Genomic DNA, 21,251 nt, shown 5'->3' with positions numbered 1-21,251 from the left:
GTATTGGGTCGAATTTTTAAAGACAAATACAGGAAAATTAAAAACTCTTCAAAATCTTAATGAATAAAGAAGTTTCTTTGTTTCAAAGGTCAGATGTGCTGCTTCTTTTTCCTTTTCCATAGTTTATGTCTTCACAGGCTGTGAGGTATTGTCAGTGTTCACATATAATATAAATAATTTTGGGTGACATTTGCAAACAGTTCCCACATTAAAAATAACGAATATTAACTACTTAATTAGACTAAAGGTGTTCAAGTGTGTATTGGAAAGAAAAACTGCCGAAAGAGTGGCGTTATGATGGGTGTAGTAAAGTTTCATTTCAGGGCTCTGACACAATTTTTAGGTCTCAACATTCTCATGGTTCCAGCAAAAATTTACATCAAGAACACACCAACAGGGGGCGCCATGTTGACATCAAGATGTTCCACCCGGAGTTCTTGAAAGGACGGACATGTGAACTGAAACTACGTCATCGCTTTTCCGCCATGCTAACTGTTGAATAGCTGCAGTCCGCCTATCCGCGATTTCTCCACAATGTCTGTTAAATTAAACGCTTTGACTAGTGATTCTTACATCGATGTTAGTCAATACAGAGACCAGCATTTTAAGGTAACGTAAAATTGGGAAATATTCTTAAGGAACGCCAGTACCTGAGGTTTTTAACGTTAACGTAACGGTTTATCTTGTTAGCTAACAGGTAACAACCGTTAGCAAACAACAGCGGGCAGCTCGTGCTTTTTGTGGATCCATTTATTTCTTTGTAACCTTAGATTTAAGACCTCTCTGAGGTGCTTCCTTTGACTTGACACAGACATTAAGGAAAAGCGATATGGGCATGGATTAATCCTGGTTAACTCTTAAGGCACCTTTGATGCTGTGTTAATTCCTAATACCCATTTTACCATCATAAAATTAGCTCATCTACAAACCGCTAACAGTGTTCAGCAGAAGCAGGGTACCGGTAAGCTGCCTACCACTGTAAGCTACAATGGAGAACCTCTGGCCAGTGTCCTTAGCTTCACGACGCTGAAGTTAGCTTCCGATTAGGCAGTTAAGGGGAAAGTTAAGGAAAATTTACAGTGCTGAGCGACCGAGCCTCCGCTTTTTTGCACCTCTTACTGTTGTGAAAGCCTATTAGACATTGTGGGAGCATCTTTGGTAAAGCCTTAACGCAGTCTGAAACCCACTTTTAAATTGGTAAAAACCTTTTTAAAAGGGCGATTTTAACGCATAGACCACATTGGTCCAGATCAAAAACCACTATAACTAGACTGGTCAAATCTGGACTAGATTTGTAGTAATCTCTTTCCATAAATCATGACCTGGTTACTCAAGATAATCCACAGATTTGTTGTGAGCAGTTTCATGTAGGAACTATTTTCTTTCTACCGATAGTTCCTACATGAAACTGCTCACAACAAGGTCTGTGTCTCTGGAAAGAGACCTTGTTGTTGAGTTTTTCAAATTTATTTTTTTGGCTCTTTAAGCACCACAAGCCGAATGCCATATAGTCCCATTATATTCAAAAAATGCAGACGTCTCTCCGCCTGATATCTCCAAAACTTGGCAACTCACGCCAAATCAGTCTAGATGGATAAATACCACGACAGGTAAGAGGAGATATGTGTATTTTTGATTTTGTGGTGAACTGTCCATCTAAGTTTCCCTTAACTTTCCCCTTAACTGCCAAATCGGAAGCTGCAAATCGGGAGCTAACTTCAGCGTCATCTTAGCTTCTTGAGAGTAGTGCTTACTCATATTTCTAATGTTGCTTGTGTTTTCAGGGTAACCGCTATGATCAGGAGAAGCTGCTGAAGCAGAGCCACACTTTATATGTTGGGAATCTCTCCTTCTACACCACTGAGGAGCAGGTAGGATACACTGCCATTATTACTGAGTACATCATCAGTTAAAGCCCTGCATCAACTTCTTTGGAAATTGGTTTAATTCTCATCATGTTCATTTATGACAAGAAGATGGAAAAAGTAGCTCTGGGTTTCTAAAAGATTTGTTGTTGCTAGTTTTTCCATGTTTTTATGGCCTGTGACTTTATTTTCAGGTCCCCATGTCTTATGACTCTAGCAGTTAGTATGTTGTCATATGAATTTGAGTGTGATATACTTGTGCATTCTGTATTTAAATCCAGGGACTGCTTCTAGTGGATTATATTGAAATATTGATATATTTCAAACCTATTTTATTAATTTTTGAAAGTATTTCCAGGATTGTCTTAACGGATATTTCTTATCTCTTAGACGATTCTCTTCTCGCTTGTCTCTGTTATTTTTGTAACTGATAAACAGGTACACGAGCTGTTTTCTAAAAGTGGAGACGTCAAGCGCATCATCATTGGTCTGGATAAAGTCAAGAAGACAGCCTGCGGATTCTGCTTTGTAGAGTATCTTTTTTAAATATGAGACCCAACTTAAAAATAGTCTTTGTTTTAAAAATACTTGCATTCACTTACATGCACAGCAAACACACCTCAGTACCAAGTCAACAATCTGCCTGCCTGGTTACTAACTAAAGTACCACGTATTGTTATGATGAGCTCACCACTACAGCATGAAGTGTGCATGTTGTGCACGTTTAGGAGACCTTAACCCCTGCTGTACCAGATACTACACACGTGCAGGCGCAGAAAATGCCATGCGCTTCATTAATGGCACACGACTGGACGACCGTATCATCAGGACAGACTGGGACGCCGGCTTCAAGGAGGGGCGGCAGTACGGCCGCGGCAAATCTGGAGGACAGGTGAGGATTCTGACACCTGTTTCTTATGAATACTTGTCTGAGCTTGTAATTCTCATTGTGGATGCGGACAGGTTTTTATATGTAAAAATATATGTGAAAAGCACTGGTTCCCTGACCTTTTTTTTTTTTTTTTTTAAATCTTCAGTGATTTTTAAAAAAAAAAATTTTTGTTGTTGTTAAAGGCACCCTCCTATGCTTCTTTTCTCCCACACAACACATATACATGTGCACAATTTTCAGCTAAAAATAACACCACGGTTATCTATTATAAGAATTTATTGTAACAAACTAACAAAATAAATAACAGATGTAATATACCTAACATATAAGAACTAATGTCAATATTATGTGAATAAATATAGGCCTACTGTCAATCATTCAGTTTTAAGCAACTTTATTTGCAGATATTGAACTTAAACAATTTCCAACCTTAGCTGTGGCATAACTGCATATTTGACAGGGTTTTTAATGTTTTTTCCTTATTCCTGAAAATAAGAATTGTTGTGTTTTCATTACCTTAGAATAAGCCCTTTTATATGTACAGAGGGAGTGGGTCCCCTACTACGGAGGACGCCATGTTGCACCATCATGTTTCTACAGTAGCCTAGAACAGACAAACAAAACACTGGCTCTAGATAGGGCCGTTGGCGAGTTTCGCGGCCACCGTAGTTTCTCTAACATGGATGGGAGGGTGATGCGAGCGGTATTTAAATGGTTGCAAACTGCAGTTTCACCCCTAGATACCACTAAATCCTAAACACTGGACCTTTAAGGCACCCACTTTGGGAATCACTGATGTAAGTTTCAGACTGGATCTCAGCCAGCTGGTACAGCCATCCTCTCAAAGGATGCAGTTAGCTGGACCGCATTTATTTTAAGCTAGATGAGGAATGTTGTTGTCTAAAGGAAAACTTAAGACCAACTTGAATTGGTCTTAAGTAGAGCTAGACCAATAAATCAGCCAGGCCGATATATCGTCCGATATTAACTTAATGCAGTTATAGCGCTGTTGGTGTATATGTCAGCCAAACAGTGTCAACATTACATAGTTTGTCCACAAGAGAGCACTGATAAGTAGATTTTTCAACCTTAAAATATCTCACTCAGTATGTATCTTGGTCACAGTTCTTAAATAAACAAAACAAATCTCTTGGGATCTGTATTAAGATTGTGTATTTATGTTTTAAAAAATGACTATCTGCTGATATATTGTTTTAAACTCCCAAATAGTGATATCAGCCTTAAAAATCCAATATTGGCTGGGCTGTAATCTTAAACAGTTTTGATGAACTTCACAAACATTTATGAATATGCTGTTTTTGTTAATTTGCTGGATATCAGTTCAGTGTTTTAATATCCCATGGGCTAAAATCATTTTTCATCTCTGTCAAAGATATAGTTCAGAGGGAAACACTGAATTCTTCTTTTGGCATAAAATCTAATCTAATTCAAACAGATTGCATATTAGCATCTTTTAAAAATCCATATCAGTTCAACTGTAGCTTATATTAAAAGCAAGCCAGAAAGGTCACATTGTACAAACAAAAGAAAATAGTTTGGCAGTGTTTACCAAAATAGAGGAACCAGCAGAGGGGTCCATGACAAGATTCCCCAGCAGAATGGGGAACAGATAACTAGTGATTTGATTGTAAATCACCGCGGACCTCAAATCCTTCTGGTCAGTTGTGTCTTTGTGGTGTTCAGGGTCTCCTGCCTACCAGTAGTCTGTCTTTCATATTGAAAAAGTTTTGGATTTTCTGCAATACAGCATTTTGGAAAACAATATAAAACAGCATGCTGTGGCATTTGAAAAAATAACATACTGAAATGACTTTAAAAAAAAATCAATACTCTATCATGACATTTTTAATACACCAGTATGATATTTAGAAAGTGATATAACTTCCAAAATAAATTATGCATGATTAACCATGGCCTTTGAAGAGACAGCAATACTATTGCATGGCATTTGAAAAATGAAAGTGTATATTATTATGCTGTTAACAAATACAACATACATAATCATGTCCAATTTTGTTGTTGTGGTACATAATAAGCTTTCTGAGAGAGTGTAAATACAAACAAATATTAGTCTAAGAACTGGCTTATTGTGCAGAAAAATACAGAAAAGATTTTTGTTTTTAATAAATATCCTCCATTATGTAACTTTAGGATTAAACCCCTCCACTAAAATAATGAAAGATGTGTAATAACCTGTGTCCTCTGGCTGTGTGTTTGTTTATTCTGTAGGTGAGAGATGAGTACAGGCAGGACTACGACCCAGCCAGAGGTGGCTACGGTAAGCTGGCTCAGCAGCATCGACCCACAGAGGCAATACGCAATACTTTTTAGACTGAACCCCACCGCAGCAGCCTGCCTGGATTACACAGAGCCCCGCCCTCCCTCCTGGACTGGTATTAATTCTTCAGCAATGTCACAACATGCTACCATAGATTGTTTGTCCCAATGTCACCATAAAAAACTCGACAGCAGGCCTGCATGGGCCGCAGAAATAAGCAGCTGGTATTTCTTTCTTTTGGAGGCTTGTTTTCAGTTCTTACTACCTCTGTGACTTCTGTACCTGCTATCAGTCTACATGGTAGCTCAGGCCAGACCCCAAAGTTACTGCATGATAATTAGTGATGTTTTCATTGTCCTGCATATAGAAATGCCATTCTTTTCCCTACAGGCTGGAAAGGCTCTGATAGCATGTAGTGACGGGGTTGAAGACAACATGTTCTGATGAACTAATAAAAAGGAAGCGTTCGGTTATCGTCTGACTGATTTCCATGAATGAAACGTGTCCCAAATTGTGCATACTTTTTCAAATAAAGATTTTTTTGACATTTTTGACGAGTGATATTATTTTTTCCCTAATCACAATGTATGAAGCCAGTTAAGGGTATTGTGAAAGTCAGTCAACTCCGGCTTCTTAAGGTAGAATAAAATTACATAAATACATATCCTCCTATGTATTGTGTGTATTTAGAAAATTAAGCAAAAACGAGTGTAATATAGTAGCTTAAACCTGCATTAACCGATTTTTTTTTTTTTTTGGTCTATTGCCGGCAGTGGAAACAAGCTGTAAACACAACACTGACATCACCTTTTCAGTTGACACTTGCTTATTTACATATCCAGCAGATACAGAGCAATGTTATCATTTGTGTTTGTGGACACCTGACAAATTTAAGTTTAATATTTGCTCTACTTTTAGCTGTTTTTGGTCTCCACCTACTTCTGAGGGAAATATCTGGCTTTGTAGCTGTTAAATGCTCCACTATGTTCACTAGCTAGATGCTAACTGTGTCTGTCTGCTGTTGTGTGCTGGCCAAATAGCAGTGGGGTTTTTTGGAGACAAGAGCTTCCTCCTGCTGCTGGAAATGACGCTGATGAGAGCTGTGAGAGTGGAACAAAACAGTAAAGTTGCGGGCCATAAAATCAAAACAATAAGCTGAGAGGAACTACAGAATCAGGCGATATTTAGAGTTTGTCACTACGAGTGACTCCTTTCATATTACGCAGTCATTTCATCCTTTGTTGATATAACATACTGATTATAGCAGCTTAAAAGGTAGTTGGACAATAATCAATTGGAATCTCTGAATAGCTTTGTATCCTAAAATTATCCTGACATCCATGTCTGCAATTAAAGCATATATATCTTTGTACTATGGGAGGGTACTGGTAGTGCCCCTTAAAGGCAGCAGCAATCTTCATCTATTAAAGTCTTCTTACACAGTTCATACCACTCCACATGATTAACTTTTGCTGCTCAAATAAGATCTCTAATGTATGGGCTTGTCCGGGATTTGAACCCGGGACCTCTCACACCCGAAGCGAGAATCATACCCCTAGACCAACAAGCCCTTGAAAGTGAATAAAAAGCTTTCTCTGTAATTGATAATTTTTTTCTGTGAGACAATGCAGCTGTTCAGTTCAATTTAATTTATTTTTATAGCGCTAATTCATAACAGAAGTTATCTCATTGCACTAGGGTTAGGGTCAATAGGGCAACAAAGCACAACAGCAACTCAGCACTGATAGAGTAAGTCCAACCAGACGAGGCTAAAATCAGTGCAGACATGAGAGTTGTATCAATCCTTTCAACTAACTCTCGGCAAAAATGCTAATTCAAAGTAGGTGGGCCATGCCATCAGCTGCCTAAGGTATATGGTTATTGAAAAAGTTAAAAAGTCCGCAAGGGGTGGTGAACACTCAATACATGCTTTAAATGAAGTATTTGACATAAAACCCTGCTTATAAAATCAATACATTCTAAATATAATTTCCTTTATTCCCACTTTGATGGTATGTCCCCCCTTGGTGCCAAGACCTTGATCACTTACTGATTTGTTTTTTCTTGCATATGATCTTTACATTGCATTAAATTGTTTTTATCATTTATTTACATTTTGTAGGTCAAAACATTGCATCAATAAAACCAGTTGGGGGCTTGCAAAGTTCAGTGTGCAGACAACCTCTCCTTTTTCTTTGCAGCCATGTAATTACCCTGTTCTTCATAAAGAATTGAAATTATACTGGTGATCATTTTGCTTAGCAGTTGTTCAGTGCTCCGTTCCTAGACAATCATCATTCCACTTGTAATAAAGAACATGGTATCTTGGCAGTTTATAAGCAGACAGCTGGTCTCTTATCTCAAAGTGAGCTGTAGTAGTGAACTGAGGAGCAGAGCAGAATACTAAGCAGTTGAAACTGGTTCAGCTTCAGACACATTAATTGCATTGTATTCCCACTAATTCCTGCCATCAGCTACTATACTTTATTCTGAATCACATCCTCTCAAGCATGTTTTGAAAATGAACACAAGATGGCAGAAGAGGAGGTGGAGTTCCTTGGAATAATTAGGGACAGAGAGATGTGACAGTGAGCCAACAGTCATACACTGATCATGGGGGCTCAGGGTTCTCACTGTGATGAGGGAAAAGCCTCTACTTCCATTTTGAGCCTGTTGGAACCTTTATTGGCACCAGAAGCATTGACACAAAAACTATGAGAGAAAGGGGTCACCCAGGATTTTAACTCAGTACCCTTTGCATGTGAAGAAAGAATCATTCCATTACAAACAAGCCCTTTCAGCAGGGTTTCTCATGTCCTCTAGAAGAGCAGTGATTCCCAGAGAGAATGTGCTTCATATAAGATTACAACTTGGTGTGATGCCTATCTTTAGTAAATTTATTGCCACAATAACCAGTAAGCTACTAGCTGACTGCACAGTACACACACACACACACACACACACACACACACACACACACACACACCTGAGTCAGTTGTGGACCTTAATCCATGCGTTGCCATGATGAAAACTAATTAGCAAGCGAGCAGAGAAGTCAAAGTAGTCAGCTAAAAGTAATTCAGTAACAGTAACAGTTGAAATACTAAGCTGAAAGTAATGAATAAATAGTTGAAATAGCTAGCTAAAAGTAAGCAGTTGAAATAAAACCTAAAATTGGTGTATTAAGTGAAATACTGTAAGTATCTAAAAGTAATGGATAAACAGTTGAAATGGACAGCTAAAACAAATGGATGGTAAAAGGTCCAGCTTACAAGTGGTAGTAGTTGTAATGCAAACTTGACCAAACCGACCTAAACATTAGTTCAATCGTATGAAGGAAAAAAAATCTACTTTTAAGTAGTACAACTTAACATCCTCAAAATCAATTGAAAAAAACAAATTTGGAGCATGATGGATGGACGGTGTCAATGAAGGGCTGTACTCGACCTCATCTGACAGGGCTGTGGGGGTACGTAAGACAAAAAACGATGAGTACCATTACTCTAGAGAAAATACAGGATGCAGATATTTAAACGTGAAAGCAGGCAGAACTATAGGACACTGTTTGTCTCCTTGGCACATCCGTATTCAAATCTCTTCTCAGGAGGAAATGATGTACAGAAGGAGCTGTGGCCTCAACTGCTGAAAGGATTGGGAAAGGATTTCATTCTGTCCTCAATACCTTAAAGAACCTGTTCATGATCCACAAAAGCTCTATACATCAAAATGATGTCTATTTGCCATTTTGTGTGAGCCTGGAGATTTTTTCCATTTCCATGCTTCTGCAGCAACAGAGGTGAAGCTCATTGAGGCCCCAAGTGTGCCCCACATTATACGGTTCTTGCAGATTTACAACAGTAGCTGTTATCATAGTCAGGTTCAAAAAGTCAAGTTCAAATGGGGTCAAGTGAGAATTAGACAGTGCCAAAGCCAGACCCAGAATTAATGAGACATTATGCTAATGAGAGGGCTGTTTGGAAATATGGAAAGAAAAACCTCAAAATCCTCTGCTTTGTCTCATTGAGAAACTCATTACTAAGGCAGCCTGTCATTGGCTGGCCACAGATGATGCAGTTAGATAATGATCCACCATTACAATGAAGAACAACAGCTCTCAACGCCTTTAGCGTGGCAATACTCCCCAACTTGGTTATTAATTCATGAAAAAGGGTGCTTCATGGATAAGCAGACATAACACACCGGCATGAGCTCATTCATGTCAAGTCGTTCAATCTTCTCTTACCCCTATCCACATACTTTCATGTACTTTAGGTCTGGGGCTTTTTTATCCAGGGTTGGGGACTGTGAGCCAGGCCTTATCGCCCAACATCAGTGGCCGACCTCACTAATGCTTGTGTGGCTGAATGGTAGCAAATCCCTGCAGCCAGGTTCGAAAATCTTGTGGAAAGCCTTTACAGAAGAGTAGAGGCTGTTGTAGCATCATATCATATGCCCAAGGTTTTGGAATGGCGATGTGTTGGTCTCGAACAAGTTAGCTCTATGAGCCAGCTCCTTTAAGTGAAAGATGGTTGCCGGCTCCCGTCTGAGAGCTGACCTCTTTTACTTATTGGCCATTTAGTGCTTTTGGCTGTGTAGTGTACATAATTTGGATTTGATATCTGATATTGCATATGTTTTATTTGCAACAACTTTACTCAAATCTAAATCACATCAATACTTTTGGGACTGTGCAGTGGTTCATTGGAAATAACAGTGTTTGTACAGACTCCCAAGTACCCCGGAGAGGATGTTATGCTTTAGATAAAAAATACAGTTTTCATTATTGTGCACGGTTTGCATTTAGTCACAAGTCACATTTTTAACTGTCACCAGCTTGAATTTGAATGGTAATCATGGTAAATGGACTGTATTTGTATAGCACCTTCCTAGTTTTCTGACCACTCAAAGCACTTCACACTACACATCACATTCACCCCATTCATACACTGATGGCAGGTGCCAACTGCTCATCAGTTCAAAGAAACTAACTAATCATTCACACACACTCACACACCGAAGGCACAGCCCTCGGGATCGATTTGTGGGCTTGGGGAAGCCGGGATTGAACCGCCGACCTTCCGATTGGTAGACATATAGAGCAGATAAAAGGCTTTACACAACTTTTTTTGCATATACAGTAGTACTCCCCAAGACCTGTAAACAGACTTTGATGTGTAAAATCGGTGGAGTTCCCATTACCACATCTCATAATTTTAATTGAATAATCCAAAAAAAGTCGTAATTTTAAAATACTATGTAATGATTTTGACTTACTTGGTGGGTAAGTTTTGACTTACCATGAGTGTTTTATATTTTTGTCATCCCTGACATTTTATCTATTTTAACAGACAAAAACAAAACATAGTTGGGAAACAGAAACAGCAGAGAAGAAAGACATGTTTAACCTAATTTAAACCATGAAGAAAGAGAAGTTAAACCTAAAACAGCATCACGCTATTATAAATTACAACCTGAGGTCACTGATGGACAAATACTTTCATCACCACTCTACAGTGAAAAATTCACCTCCCCCATATTTTATTTCCACCAGGAATATCAGTTGCCAGCATTTCAAACAGTCCAATGACTAAACATGCAGATTTCCTGTTATTGAGGGGATCTCATTACAGCATAGTAATTCACTGCTCTGTGATGGCTAGTTTGGAAACACATCAACACTGAAGAGCTGCAGTGTGCCCATACAGAAGCTAAATTAGCAAATGGTAGCTTGACATTTTGTGACCATAGGGGAAGTATTTGTGGAAAATGAGGTGCTTTATCTGGTGGCATGCTTTACATTCAGCCTAAATGTGAGCATTAGTGTTGGTCTAGATTGAAACAGAGCAGTGTTGTATGATTAAGGCTGAGGAGGAATCACTGAAAAGGATCTGACAGGTAGGAACTCGGTGTCAAGGCTTAAAAAGCCCTTTGTCCTTCCACACAGATGCTGTTGTACAGTGTTTCATCATCTGTGGTTTCATTTAACCTGTTTCATCTGTCATCCTATACACCATGAAGGGGTGATGCAGGGAACATAAAAACACGAGTTTCATGTCAGTGAAAATAATGGCAGGACTTCAAACCAACAAAAAATAAAATCAACATCAAGGAACAGAAAAAACAGTTATGATCTATGAAATATCGTCCCCACTTTTGACTGGGGAAACTGCTTTTCTTTGGTTGTCAAGGAAATTGGAAACATGTGACCTTTAAATGTACAAAATGTCCTGTTGCATTTCCACTCATGGTATGTTTATTCTATCTCTGTCTCTCAGACGGTTTGTGTGGTAGAGTAGTCCTCAGTCTGACAGCAGGTTACTGACTAAGATGAAAGACGTATTCGCTGTAACAGACAGGCACTGTGTGGAGAAAATAGCACTGATAGGAGGGTGAGCAAGAAAGGAGACAGGACAGAGATGAAAAATAAATTGCATTTCTAAGGAGAAAACCTCATTTGACTACTGGAATATAGCCTGAGGCAATATTAAATGCATTAGGAGTAACTGAACAGCAAGCAGTTATGATATTACCGAAGGTTACACGGAAATAACATTATTAGAAATGACTAATTGTCAAAAAGGTACTCAAACACCTGCAGCAGGTTACTTCTTAGTAGCCTGTTGCTGAGCCTGTCAAGCTTTCCATTGTCACACAGCACATGGTGTCTATAATGGTAACAAAGGCAGATTTAACACTCAAAATTTGCAGTACTTTTTGAAACAATAGGTCCTTGATTTCAGAGGTAAACAAAAGGAGGCTTCTCATGGCCAAACTGACAACCGTTGATTTGACCACCTGAAATGGCAAGTTGCCGGCAGATTTTTATCAGTTGTAGCTAACTAGCTGATAAAGCGAACATTAATTTCACGAGTTGGTTGAAAATGCTCACTGGCTGATTTTTTATGTTTCCAACTGACTCAGTTTAAAACAAGAATCCTGTAAAAGGGTCTTAGATATGTCCTTGATGGCTACATACATGATATCATGCTAAAAGACTCAAGGTAAAGCTATGTGTCAGGCAAAAAGTTTGCATCCTCACCAGTTGATGATCCATGAAGAAGACATGGAAATAACAAATGTTCTTGTACTTCAGCTAGTCTTAGTACTACAAGTATAATAAGAAAAAAGGAAAAAAAAACAGACTCAAATTTCATTTTGGCTTCTTAGCTTATACTTAGTATATATCATACTGATAATTATGCTGTAACATTACAGTTTGTTTCACTTTTAATGTTACAACAGAAAAGGCTTTTAGGATGAGGACTAACTGATGTAACAGTATCTTGGATAATCAATTTGGCTGGGGTTGCTGGAGAGTAAACTTCTCCAAATCCCGTAAAGAGCAAGACAGAGCTGCTAATGTTATGGACAATCAAGCCTGTCTGTTCTGCAATGAAGATCTGGCAGAAATTTGTCCAGAGTCTAAAATTAGTCGGGGGTGATTAATTTGGGCTTAAAACCAGGCTTAATTTGTACCATCAATCTGTACGTACATCAAGATCAATTACAAGTCATGGGAAGTACTTTTCAGCCTGTGAAAACAGTTGTATAATGACTCCACAGAAGCTTTCTAAAGTCTGAGAAAATAACCTTAGTGATTTGACAAAATAATCTCGATTTCCAGAGCTTTCAGCTTCATTTCAGTCTATAAATTTGTAATGTAAAAAACTGTTTTAGAAACTGGAGGCATGCAGTGTGAATGAAGGGGCCATTTACTAGTTAAAGAGGGTCTAACAAAAATATTGCATAGAGTTTCATTACAGGAATTGTTCGATCCAGTGTTTTGTTGTTTTATTTTTTTAGTTTTAACCATTCTGAGACAAAAGTTGAGCTATCTCTGCCTTTGCTGCATCAGTTTGGGCCGATCTTTCAATCTGTCTCTATGAATTTGACACAATTGATAACCTCTTTGTTAAGGTTAAGGAAGCATCACAATTGTGGTTTATTAGTGAATCTGCATGCAACTTAATGTCCAAAAGACCCAAAGGAGGCAGAAGAAACTTGGTTTGATGGATTTATTAGGCTGTTACCCTGCTTACCAGAGTGTGATAAGAGCAACAACCACAATGTAGTCCTTAATTGGAACCAACACACCTGGTGATAATTAAGGACTTACCACAAACACAACAGTTCCCTTTGCATCCACAGTAAAATGTCTACAGGCACAACCAGTATGAATTTATTTTCCTTCGTTGGCACTGAGCGTAGCTAGTGAGCGTGAATCCCAAATCCAGAATATAGTTTCATATGAACATAATTCATAATAAAAAGGGTTGTCTGTTTGGACAGCAGCTCTAACTCTCTACTATCCTTTTCTATTTCTTGTTCTGGCTGAGAGACTCTGTCTGTCATAGCTGCTGGACTGGTGATGCTCGCAGGTCGTTACAGCTCGTAGACCTCTTGGTGGGAAGTGCTGGCCCTAATATCACGCTCCACAACACTCTCAATAGCCCACAGCTTTCTGGAGAGGTTCACCTCAACAGCTCCGCAATACATGTGTTCCTCTTGCTCACTCAGTAAAGATCAATGTCAGCTGAGTGAAACACTTACAGGAGTGAAATTTGAATACTCTCATACCTCTGAAGCCTGTGCATTCAGTAGCTACAAGTCCAGGTTTTCTAGTGACAGACTTGCTGTCAAGCTCGAGGCTAAAAATGTCTGCCCCAGTGTTTTTTTCTCTGATACCTAGGTGTCAGAGACATGCTGCTCCAAGTGTAATCTGTGTGCAGAAACAACTGTCACACTTGAGCTCCTCTTGCTTAAATCACAAAGTACCTGGTCCCTTCAGCAATCGTGTTAAGGCTAATTGAACACAACTATAATTATAGGAGAATTTTTCAGTCTGTTTCAATTGAGTACAGTCCATTTCCTGCCTCTGATCGATCCGCTTTATTCCTCCAAGCAGTACTGATGACTGTCTTTGAAAACCAAAAGCACACCGATTCAAACAGCAAGCACTTCTTTATGACCCCCTCTTCTCTCACTTCTTTATGACCCCCCCAGTAAACACCCGCAAACCATCCATCACTTAAGAATAGAGGGATCACCAGAATAAAGAGATCTTTTCTTTTTCAGTAAATATCAATTGAAATCCTGTGGAGGAATGGGAGGATGGTGCAGTATGTCAAGGTAGCTTCAGTTTCACTTACACTCATATCTCCTTATAACTGAGGAAAACACTTGTATATATTGTACTTTATGATTAGTTCAGATCAGTTCACCAACATTCTAAAAGTTTCTGAAGTACTTCTGTCTCTAGCACATCTAGCCATGCCAATACTGTGGAGGTGAATGGAATTTCAGCAACATCTCTTTACAGTGTCCCTTGTTACTTTGGATAGTCCACCAAAACACACTCATCAGATTTCATAGATTTTTTTGATAAAAAGTAGATTCAATAAACATTTTTCACAGCTAATTCTATCCTGAGTAACTGCTGAGGCATTGTTCACGGACAAGACTTTAGTGGTGTGAGTACTAAAAACATAATTTCCTTCATGTCCATTGTATTGGGGTGGAAACATTCGAGTCATTCGGTCAAACACTGAAAACGACATATTTTTGTGTTTTTCTGATAAGCAGCCTCTTGTTGTATGTTCATTTTAAAGCTGTCGTTTACATCATCTTTGGTGCACAGGGAATTTATTTGTTCACAGCAACAAATATGGGCAGAACAGGAAATGATTTCATGCTGATGAAATGGAGGCTTAAAAAGGAATTCCACACTACTTTAAAAGAAAAATAGCTTTTCTGCTTAAAATGAGTATGTGTCTGCTTGGATTTGAAAGTTTGGTTCAGCTGAATCTTTGTGGTCATAGGAGGTGACAAATTAAAAGCAATCACTCCATCCAGAGAAAACTGAGCTCACCACCAACAACAGAACCTCTTCATCATCTCCACCCTGAAACACTTATTATTTATTTGTTCCCCAATCTTCTGCTCATCCATGGAGAAGATTAGATAATACCGGAGCAGTTGGTGGGATGTTGCCCAGCAGTAGCCGCCTCTCAGCAGGCTGGGGTCCTCCTTATCGTCCCCTCAGGTTAGCTGGTGATGTCCAGGCCGGGCTGCAGCTGACAAATGAGCAGAATCCTGCAGAGCCAATGTCATCTGTGGGTTCATGTCAAACCCTGTCAGCCAGCTGCTCGGGATGCGAGACCTATATTTATCCTCCCTTGAAATGTCTGTCTGGGCATGTGTCTTTCTGTCAGCTTGTGTGGGTGTGTTTGTGTATCCACCTGAAACTCTGTCTTTTCTCTGCTTGCTTACAATCAACGGTGCCACCTGAGGCACAAAAATGGTACTAAATTTGCCTACTAGTACCTCTAAAGCTTACTAATTAACAGGTATCTCATTTTTAAAATCTGTACAAAAGTGCAAAAACACGTGGATTTACAGTAGCAGTGCTAATTAGCAAATGTAAGCATGCTAACATGCTACACTAAGATGGTAAACATTTTACCTGCTAAACGTCATATTAGCATTGTCATTTTGAGCATATTGATGTTTATTTTAGCTTAGCATTTCACTCAAAAAACTGCTGTGCCTGTAAGTACAGCCTCTCAGACTGGCTCTATAGCCTCTGAAGTTTTGTTTAAAAATATGTTTTTTGCTTTAGCACTGTGTACAGAACAGATCTGTCTGAATTTAGGTAGACATAATCTACCAATTTAAGAGTTTTACTTGACTATGTTCCAATAGCATGCATAATCTTAGTTAATCTGTTAGAAAGAAACAGATTACTGCCCGTATGTCGTTGAGGGGTCAATGCGGAAGACTATCTAAAGGCAGTTAGAATATTAAATGAAATAATACCAAAACAAATCAATTAAAGGTTATTTGTTTATTAAACAAAACCTTCAGCAGTTGGCTTCAGTTGGGTGTTGCTATTAGCAACCCCTACTGACACAATTATATAGCAGTTGCAGTTTAACTGACATTGTTACATCATTGTTACATTTGTCAGATCTGTGACCAAGCAAATATGGACAGACATCTTTTATCTACTCCCCAAAGGCCTTTGTTGGAGCATTATCTGTAGTTACTCTTTTTATTACAGCTGTTTTGTGACTGTTGATTTGTTTTTCTGTGATTTTTCTGTGATTTGTTGTCCAATACTGTTTTCAGTGTCACAAATGCTTCCGATAAAAACTAGGCCTTTGTGTGTGTTTAAATCACTGCATCACTGATTGGAAACACCATTATACCAACAGTTAATTGATGTGTGAGATGTAGAATTGTTCTTCTGTTCATCATGTTCATTTGGACTCAAGCAGAGCCAGCAACTTGCTGGTTAGACTCTGATCCATTTCTTTTAAACAATCTTTTAATTAAGTAGGTGAAATGAAATACTATTTTTAGATATAATGAGAAACAATTTCCTTTTGGATTATTAATGCATAAAAAAAGACAAAATCACATTTTCAACCAGAGTGAAAGCCAGAGATTTGCCTATAACTGCGGAACCGAAGCACCTGTGAGGATATCATCTTGCTGTGGTTAAATGGATTTTATGCCTCTCTGATTCCATAGAAACAGCTTGCATACAGTCATTACTGAAGTATAAGGCATGCACTTAAATATGCAATTAATACCAGCTAAATGGAAGGAAAACTGCTTTCTGTAGGAATCCCTAAAGAGCTGAATCCCTCATATCAGCGCCATTAACTATCTCTGGAGGAGGAGAGTAAAAGATTTCAGATTTAACTGTCCAGCTGATACACAACACCACTCATTTCACATCGAAGGCACTCAAAGAGCTGTCTTTACTGCTTGTTATCTGGGATTTTTCACAAGCAGCTGTTTTTTTTTTTCATATCAGACAATTAGTGTTTGTGATGATTAGTCAGAGATGATGATGTCAGTGCTGGCAGGCCACGAATCAACCCAAAAATGTTTCTGTCACTCGGCCTCACGAGGCTTGTTGCCTAATCCAAAATAGTGAGCTTTACTTTAACACGATTAGTCCTGAATAAATAATAAATAAATCAATAATAAATAAAGCTGAGGAGAAGTTCAGGTGAAGCCAGTGTTTTCCTGGAAGATGAACAAATCGAATCAAGAAAGGTGTTGTTTGTAAACCTGTGATATTAGAATGTTTCAAGGATGAGCCAGAGGAAACATGAATACTGATATCACTTGTATAGACAGTTGTTTTCTCTTCTCTTGTCTGACCTTGCTTTATAAATCTAGTCTCGTAAGTAACACCTTGAGGCTGTGTTTGTTTTCATTACAAGGGTTACTTGGCAGAGATGTGAAGCAGCGCTCTGCCTACTGACAAAACCTTCACAGGCCAGAATATTTTACAATTGCCCGGTGCCATCTTACACTTGGATTATTGGACATCAGTAATATAATAATAATAAATAATAACTGATTGCCCAAAGGTGTGAAACTGAGCCTGAGTGTTGGATTGGGCACCTGCATGTGAACATGTATCGCTTCCTTCCACCCACTGCATGCTGGGATAGGCCTCCAGCTCCATGTGACCATGAACAGGAGTAAGTAGGTTTGGAAAATTAATGAATAATACAACTAAGGCATGTTGAGGTTCTTCCAGGAGCTTACGGCAATGGAGACACTGAATATTTTTCCACCCAAATGACCTGCCAAAATCCCAGAGAATCCAGCAGCAGATGTTGTGAATAAAAGGCTAGAGGAGGAGTGCATTGATCACTTGGCTGCATTTGGTTTGCAAAATAAATAAGAGCATGTGGGGGAAAAATGGGGACAGGAGATTGTAGAGAGGCTCAGGAACAGCTGCAAAGCAAAATGATTCATTTTATTTAGAAGCAAATTAAAGCATTATATCAGGAGTAGTAGCTGGATAAGCCACATTGCCCAGTAAACCTCAAATTACTCCCTTATCACCTGACACTGCCAAATGATTTGCTGGAGTAGAATATGAGCACAATGAATAATTTGAAAAATGTTGATTATTTGATGTTATCTTCATATTAAGATAACTTTTTATACAGGGAAGCTTTGCTGAGCACACATGCTCTTTTTCAGTAGAAATTACATACAGTTACACCTGGTAGCAGTCCAGCACAACCACACACTCTCACTATTTGCCCCTGAGCAAGTCCAATTATGATGATAGGCATGACCACCATTATAAGCGCTGATATGAAATTTCATCATCTCATATCAGCTGAACTCGACCATAAAGGACACTGGGGTGAAATAACCTCCATTTTCTATCAATATTCAGACAGTCAATCAACTGACACGTAACTGCTGAAAATCCCTGAGTTAAATGTACTGTGTTCAAATGTTCAGTCATGAATATTCCATTCTCGCTAATTCCATATCAAAATATGTTCCAAAATGAAAGTAAAACCTGTGTGAAATGTAAATGAGCCAGCTAAAACTATACACACACTCAAACTCGAGATAATAATAATAATAATAATAATAATAATAAAACTTTTTTTATAGAGCACTTAACAAAACAAAGTACAAAGTGCTTCACAACAAGAGAAATAAAATACCACAGTATATAAGCCTCTACCATAGAAGAGATAAGAGCGATAATTGAAGTTGATGTGAACTGTATGCGTCAGCAAAAAGTCCCTGGTGTATCTGGATCAGACCCAAACATGCATGAATGTGCCAATCATCACCAAACCCAAACCCCACTTTTTGTCTGATGTACCTCCACAGCCCTGACAGATGAACTCTTTATGCACCCCTTCATTTATTTTCAATTGATGGTATTTTACACTATTGACTATATAAAAGTGGAATGTAAAAATACCTTTTTCATACAATTGAACCGTCAATTTTAAAGTTGGTTTGGTCAAGTTTGCAATCGATACTACAGCCACTTGGAGTGACAGAAGCTGAATGTTTCAACCATTTATCCATTAGGCTATGTTTAACTATTCAGCCATTTATCCATTACTTTTAGCTTATTTCAGCCATTTATCCATTACTTTTAGCTAGTTACTTCAATAATTTATTCATTATACTTTTAGATAACTATTTCAACCATTTATCCATTACTTTGAACTAACTATTTCAACCATTTATTCATTACTTTTAGCTAGTTATTTCAACAATTTATCCATTACTTTGAACTAACTATTTCAACCATTGATCCATTACTTTTAGCACTAGCTGCCATTTACTTTTAGCCATTTCAACCTTCTTTCCACTAGTTTTAGCTTTTTCACCATTTATCCAATACTTTTAGCCAAAGGCTTACATTGCTTATGCATTAAGTTAAGCTATTTGAACCATTTGTTTAGACTTCTCTGCTCACTTGCTAATTAGTTTTCATGCAGTCTTAATTACAACATTGTAGTATCATCAACATTGTGGTGTTCAGGTTTAGCTGACTCAATAGATAATATGTTTTATACTGTCTATGCTCAATACAGTATGTGGATATATTGTTTTAATCAAATCGTAATTTCTATTTTTTCAAATTAGTTGAGCTACTCTACAATATTTCCACGTACCCCCTGGCAACTGTAGAAGTACTCCCTGGGGTACAAGTACCCCTGGTTGGGAATCACTCATGTATAGAAATAGCATACTGAAATGCACTGCAGAGCCATTAAAAAGCTCTTGTTGCAGGATTCACAAAAAGGGCATCTCTCTACTCATCTCATCTATTGAAAGGATGTAACCAGGCAAGCCGAAGAAATAGAAAAAGGCATGCTGAAAGAAAAAATCAACAATAGTAATGTGAACAAATGAAGAGTTAGATGCCCAGTGGGGAGCAGGCATTACTGGACTCACTGGTCTGAAATCTAATGCTAGCTTTGACTGGATTAATGCTTGACAAGCAAAAGAGAGAAAGAAGTATTGTGTTGATGAAGGAATTCTGTGTCTGTGTGTTTGAGGGTATGAGGGAGCCTAAGTAGTTTGTGAGCATGCATCTATTATGTTAATGTACAAAAAGATTTCAATATCAAAGTGAAGCGGATGTCTGGATAAATGAGGCAATTATTTTCACCGACTCCACTGAGACTCATTTGCACTATATGCTAACTAGGGCTAACAGCAGGTAAGAAAGGAATGAATACCAACAGTAGATGCTATCTGACACAAGCAACTTAATTATGTCCCCTAAATAGATTTGGAGAGAAAAACTATATTTAAACTTTGTCAAGAAACCCAAGATATCAAGTGTATTAAGATGGGGATAAACAAATTTCTACAAGAGGTTAAACACAATAAATGGTTAGGAATAAATAGTTACAAATTAAAGCTGATCTGATCAGTTTTCATATCAACAATGGATCAAAAGGCCATGTATGTGAAAGGGGTCACTGGGAGTGTTGATCCCACAAATAACTATTGCAGTCCGCAGTTCCCCTCAGTTGTACGGAGCGTTTTAGTTTTATGGCCAGCGACTTTAAGGTTTTGGTTCACTCTTACCACTCTCTTAGTGTTGTTTTTGGCCACAGCAAAAAAGCTCAAAAAACCTTTCACTTTTTACATTATTTTCATCCTCCTTGTGTTTTATGATTTCATTGTTTGTTTTTGTTTGTTTGCTTGCCTTTTGCTTGCTGTTATTGTTTGCTTCCAAGTAGATTACTTTTGTAACTTTGTTTGGAAAAGTCCTATGCAAATAAAGTTTTATTCATTATTATTTATTATCATTATTATTATTTATTCAACATCTCCCTGTTAAACACGGGACTCCATTTAACATTAATTATTTGTAATAGTAGTTCTTTCATTCAGCAGCAGCAATAGGTTTCATAATATTACCTGCTACCTCTATTCCTTGCATTTTTCACTAGGGCTTATTAAAAAGCCAGGAAGCCTTCATTTCTTTGCCTTTGTTCATTGAAGTTTGACTCTCCCTCCAGAGCAGCTCTGCCTCTGAGCATGTTAGCTTGACTACAACACCAATCTGTAGAACAGAAATCTGTACATGATGACAATGAGTTAATTTAGACAGACAGATCTGATATGAAGCCAGCACTACTTACTATCTCTGCACCTTCAGATCAAACTGTGGCCTGCTTCCTCCTGCCAACAGCACTAAGCTCTGAACACGGCCTACAGGGGAGGAAACCAGTCAAGCGTACAGAGAGTAAGTGGTTTTAAAACTGGACACATTTTTTTGGGCAAATCACTGCTTAACTTTTCTTGTAATTGTACTGGTTTTTATTCCTGTCAACTCTGGTCTTGTTTCCTTTTGAGTTTTGTTTTAATAAAAAGAGCATTTAAAAAT

General features: G+C 38.2%; 1 protein-coding gene and 1 non-coding gene across 3 annotated transcripts; one reads left to right on the top strand and one right to left on the bottom strand.

Annotated features, from left to right (window-relative positions):
• The first annotated feature begins 450 nt into the window (after window positions 1-450).
• ncbp2 (nuclear cap binding protein subunit 2) lies at window positions 451-5,607 on the top strand. 2 transcript variants are annotated; one of them, XM_044200205.1, is made up of 6 exons: window positions 451-609; window positions 1,785-1,871; window positions 2,304-2,398; window positions 2,619-2,757; window positions 5,008-5,056; window positions 5,447-5,607. In XM_044200205.1, the coding sequence occupies exons 1-6, from the start codon at window positions 535-537 to the stop codon at window positions 5,470-5,472; spliced, it is 471 nt and encodes a 156-aa protein (XP_044056140.1). In that variant the 5' UTR covers window positions 451-534; the 3' UTR covers window positions 5,473-5,607. The 2 variants fall into 2 exon arrangements, with proteins under 2 accessions (XP_044056140.1, XP_044056139.1); XM_044200204.1 differs by having other exon boundaries at window positions 454-609; window positions 5,008-5,607.
• Window positions 5,608-6,554: 947 nt separating this feature from the next.
• Window positions 6,555-6,626, bottom strand: trnap-cgg. Its single transcript has one exon. It is a non-coding gene; the product is annotated as a tRNA-Pro (tRNA).
• Between the last annotated feature and the right edge of the window lie 14,625 nt (window positions 6,627-21,251).

This window comes from Siniperca chuatsi, linkage group LG6 (genome assembly GCF_020085105.1).
Source record: "Siniperca chuatsi isolate FFG_IHB_CAS linkage group LG6, ASM2008510v1, whole genome shotgun sequence".
NCBI classification, from domain to species: Eukaryota; Metazoa; Chordata; class Actinopteri; order Centrarchiformes; family Sinipercidae; genus Siniperca; species Siniperca chuatsi.
The sequence above is the reverse complement of the archived record's forward strand: the minus strand, read 5'-3'. Positions and strand labels throughout refer to the sequence as shown.

Excerpts from the sequence above, each read along its gene's own strand:
- ncbp2 (XM_044200204.1), top strand. The coding sequence starts at position 535 with ATGTCTGTTAAATTAAACGCTTTGACTAGTGATTCTTACATCGATGTT. Across the intron at positions 2,399-2,618 it reads TGCGGATTCTGCTTTGTAGA|ATACTACACACGTGCAGGCG; the intron begins GTATCTTTTTTA and ends CTGCTGTACCAG. Across the intron at positions 2,758-5,007 it reads GCGGCAAATCTGGAGGACAG|GTGAGAGATGAGTACAGGCA; the intron begins GTGAGGATTCTG and ends TTTATTCTGTAG.